Here is a 4,905-nt window from a genome sequence, read left to right as displayed (position 1 = left end):
AATAAGCAACAACTACACTTTGAAAACAATTAAACCCAAACAACCGCAATCCGCAGACTACCAACTTTACAGAAAAACAAGCCCAAAGTCGCTTATAATAAGCGGACATGGCAACCCCGAGAGAAACTTGGTTTTGAAGAGAGAGCGCCCCGCCCTCTTTCTGCCGTTCCTTCCCTCCTGGTCCTTATAACCAGAAAGCCTGTTAGAAATGCGCTCATACATTCATACATAACAGACACTGGAACGACACCACGGTACATGAACTATTCTGGAGACGAACTGCTAGAGAACCTTAAAAGGGATTACATCGGTTCTTTTTTTTTTGGTTTGTTTTTGACGGGGGAGAAAAAAAAATCTGAAGTGGCCATGGATTTTCTCAATCACAACTATTTGAACGCGCGCAACCCATACGACTACACTTTCAATTTCTGGAACGACTACCTCGGTCTGTCGACGTTGGTCACGAAAAACAACACGCATCAGCTCAGCATGATGCCCCAGAACCCCAACGCCATCACCGAGTCCCTGAAAGCCACCCTGGGCTTGGACGATTCCCCGGAGTGTTCGTGCGTAATCGCGGGCAGCACCGGCGAGAGCGGCGGACCTCTGGACTGCTGTTGTCCGTCATCCGGCAGCCCGCCGCCCGCCTCCATCCTCGACCTGAAGGAACGCTTCTCGATCCTGAGCCCGTTCCACCAGAACCAGCTCGGCGGCGGTGGTCCGCTGCCGGAGAGGGAGATGCAGGGCTTCGGACCCGGCAGTGGCAGCGGTGGCTTCGCAGGGTTCGATCTCTTTGGCATGGAGAGGAAGATGCGCAAGCCAACTTCTTCCAGGAACAAACAGGAACCAAAGATCTGCGTCTTCTGCCGAAATAACGGCGCGCCGGAGGAGGTGTACGGTTCCCACGTCCTGAAGACCCCGGACGGGAGGGTCGTGTGTCCGATCCTGCGGGCGTATACCTGTCCCCTTTGCAGTGCCAACGGGGACAATGCCCACACGATAAAATACTGTCCACTCTCAAAAGATCAGCCTGCCCAACGACCAATAAAGGGGGGCAGGGCTGTGGGTGGTAAGAGAATGAAAATATTTTAGACAGACTGACTGTAAAGTAAATTTAATTGCACTGAACAATTTTCAGATGACTGTTTTGATTTCGGCTTATAGTAGCCTTTATCCCAGTTTCATAACCAGATATTGATTTTATCTTTTTTTCCGAAATCTCTTATATTTTTATAGTTCCTTTATCCACATAGAATAATTTTATGCTTTATACATTGAATTTTATTTTTCCTTATAGTTTGTAGCCATTTGAGCGTGTGCATATAAATACACCTATGTATCCATAATCACAAAGTGTGAATAAATGCTAAGTATTTTGGTCTTGTAGGGAAACACACTGTCATTGACAAAAGGGTATGAATGTCATATTTCTACAAGTATTTTTGTACGGTAAGCTAAGCTTACTATTTTCTTTTGTCTTAGAAAACCAAAGTTATGTTTGCCATTAAACGAAGCTCAAGAATGTGTCATTATGAGAACTTGTGTGTGTCTGGCCGGAATTAGAACTCTCCCCCGACTCCTATTCTGCCTGCCTAAAAACTCCACAACATATTTTCCAGCTTGCTCTAAAGTTGACATTCAATCTGTGTGGCAGGAATGAAGAAAAGAAAAAAGGAAAACCAGGACAATGTAGCCTCTGTTGAGGGCTCATATTCTCTGGGGAACATTATAATCAATTGTTACCAGGCCAAAAGGCTTTCCAATCTTGTATGGCAAGAAGGTTCTTATGCTATGAGCCTATGCGCAGTGAAAATACCCAAATGAGATAAACTATTACATTCTTTATGTTTACATTCCCAAATAAGGGCGACACACTGGATTTGTTTTTTTTTCCCTCTTAGGTAGGCCTATCTCTTTTACAGTCTCATTGTGGTTTGGTTCTGGTTTGCCCTGACAATGTATTTGCCAGAGATGATCAATATGTATGAATACTGAATACTCAAACGCTATATTACTTTGAGTAAGTCACAATAGCCGTTATCTTTTATTTTTTTTTGGATGGGGTAGTGGTGTGTAGAGCAAATGAATGTTATTAAACAACAATGTATTAGCCCACTTTTTCTGAAGAAACCCAAAAAAGATGCAAAAATATTGTGAATGTATGATTGAAAAGTGTCACTTGCAGGACTGCACATTTCAGACAGTTTTGTTTACCAAAGGAATACAAATTGCATTGAAGAAGGATGAGAGATTTGCTGTATTGTACATAAAGTGATGTTTATTCAGTATTTTAACATTTCAAGTGACTTCAGAGGGCGCTACCTCAACAGGATTTTGTACTTACATGTAAAATGTCAACAGCAGTTTATTGATATAGTGCTGCCATTTATAATAAGGGTTTTGATAGTATTTTTGATCTTTGTATAACATAATTGTATTTTCGTTTTATTGCATTTAACATTATGGAAGTGAATTTCCAAGAAGCTATAAGCATTGTTCACCAAAAGGTGATTGTCTGTAAATAATGATGATACCCATTACTTTTTAAAGTTTAGTTGTTCAATGTTACATTCTTGAGAGTGTGTAAGAGAGTGGATAATGACAAAGGTTGACAATTTGCCACTTTTAACAGAGGTTTTTGATTAAATGAATAAGAGAAAAAGAGACACTGTTGAACTTTGTTATTTATATTTTACCACAATTTCCTGTATGCTGCTGTGCAGAATAACAACATACAAATTCACTAGAGGAATAAAAACTTATCAAATATTTGGATCCATGTTGTCCTGTTTTTCAGCTGGCTTACTTATTGACTCTTCCATGCAATTATAATCTACTCACATTTCCATTAAAGGACTAAATGATTACATACATACTATGTATTTAAAAGTAGATTCTTACAGCAACAGCTTTCTCCTGACTTCTGACTAACTGACCGACCAACTGGATAAGGATCAGTACAATGATCTTCATTACCAACACCAATTATACAGAACACTACAGAATTAAGCTAAAGCTTGTAGCTGGCAAACCCAAGGAGCTGCTCCTGTAAGCCAAACAGAGTGCCATAGTTGTCCATGGTACTTGTTTAGGAAGGTCTGCCCACACAGGAATGTCTTGGCTTATGCCTGCATGGCCATTCAAATGTTTGCACTGAAGAGGAATGAATAGCTCGCCCTCCCCGGCTTTACGCCTCCCATCTGTGGAATAGTTGCTGCGCTCCTGTTAAGGGGCTGAAGACAGTAAACACTGCTTACTGGTTGTTGCTGTTGTCCTTCTTTTGTGTTGGATCAGTACATTATATGACTTCATTTTAACGGCTGGGACAGCTTAACGTTGTTCAATATTGACATTCGTGAGTTCACCAATTACACGCGGCACAAGAAGGGCCACAAAGGAAGGGGACTACTGTATCTACATGCATGAACTAAAGCATTTGGGTAACGTCATCCACACGTTGACTTTGCCTCTCTATACCTCCCCTCCAATCCTCTTTTCCCTCCCTCCCTCTCCCCACTGTCTCCATTACTTTCTCCAGCTGAGGCTCCGACATTAAAAATGGATGACTACTAAGTGCAACAGGGATTTATCTGGGCGAGAGGATGGAGGTGAAAAAGCCTGGTGGGGGTAGCATTTCAGACAAACACAGTCAGATAACAGGGCCCTTATTCCCACTACAGCCCCCCGCCCCCCCCCCCCCCCCCCACACACACACACACACACACTCACCATTAGCTGCTCTTGCAGACAAGGAGTCCATATAATCACGTTAGTTCTACCATTTATGAGATATGTATCTTTCATGATCTTATAATAAGGTTTAGCCGGTGGGGTCATTATGCAATATTGGGCCGGCCCGGCACACAATGCAGTGCTGTCCACATCCCTCTGCAGACACAGAATGGACCATGACAACATGAAGTATAGATTTGTTATGAGGTGAGCCAGCCCAAGATGCAGAAAAAAACAGCACATTAGGAGTTTATAGATAGGGTTTAAGGGTATATTGATCAAAGTAGTTGTCACAAATAAGCAGAACACCTCCTGGGTACATGATAATGAACCGCAGCAGGAGCAGGTCTGTGCTGACCCCCATTTTAGCTATCTAAATCATTCTTATCTAAATTATTGAATTGTTTGCCACAGTGGAATTATTAGGATATTGGCATGTACAATAAGGCTGAAAAAAAAGTGAGAGCTGTTTTCAGCTCTGTTGCTGAAAAGTCCATGAACCATATTTGCAAGCATTTGTCACATTTCCTGCATCGTTTGCACTTTCTGCAATATGTGTTGTCTTTGTCCTGCCTCACAGTATATTTGCTGTGTACATCATATTTTTAAATATTTCTGAAAATGCTTTGGAGACCGTATATTTTCACTGAACAGACCACATGAGGATAACTGTAGAAAATAAGATTCTATTTAAAAATCCACTCAAATCACTGCCTGTGATTAACTGAACCTGCCCAGTGTACTGAGACCAGTTGAATAATCTTGAGATGTGATCCCCATTCATCTGGCTCATCAGGCAGGCCAAAGCAAACACTCCAAGTAATTGAAAATGATTTGCATATAATCCCTCTTTTTCATTGACCAATATGATAACAGCAGTGGTGGAGGGCAGATAATAACTTACACACCCAGAGAACTCATTTATTGGTCTCATCATTTCCCAGAACACACTTGTAATAAGGATGTTCCTGTCGCCTAGCAACTCCAGGAGTATAAAATTGGACAGCAGCCGAGCATGAAAGTCATTCTAAGCGAGGTGAAGAGGATATCCTCAACTCCAGTTGCACTACAAAGCTGCTGGTGATTTGGTGGATCTATGATTTCAGGATGAGAAGATAATCCCCCAAAATATCCAAGTAAAAGTATTCCAAGGTGTAGGATTTGGAGTATTTA

The 4,905-nt window shown here is 41.7% G+C and overlaps 1 protein-coding gene across 1 annotated transcript; it reads left to right on the top strand.

Annotated features, from left to right (window-relative positions):
- Window positions 1-236: 236 nt before the first annotated feature.
- On the top strand, window positions 237-2,744 carry LOC311034291 (nanos homolog 1-like). The gene has a single exon (XM_084042148.1). The coding sequence runs from the start codon at window positions 259-261 to the stop codon at window positions 1,090-1,092; it is 834 nt and encodes a 277-aa protein (XP_083898274.1). The 5' UTR covers window positions 237-258; the 3' UTR covers window positions 1,093-2,744.
- Window positions 2,745-4,905: the final 2,161 nt, after the last annotated feature.

The sequence above is a fragment of the Gymnoscopelus microlampas genome, assembly GCF_963454915.1.
Source record: "Gymnoscopelus microlampas genome assembly, chromosome: 18".
Taxonomy (NCBI): Eukaryota; Metazoa; Chordata; class Actinopteri; order Myctophiformes; family Myctophidae; genus Gymnoscopelus; species Gymnoscopelus microlampas.
Note: the sequence above shows the minus strand (reverse complement) of the source record. Positions and strands in the feature narration are given on the sequence as shown.

Excerpts from the sequence above, each read along its gene's own strand:
- LOC311034291 (XM_084042148.1), top strand. The coding sequence starts at position 259 with ATGAACTATTCTGGAGACGAACTGCTAGAGAACCTTAAAAGGGATTAC.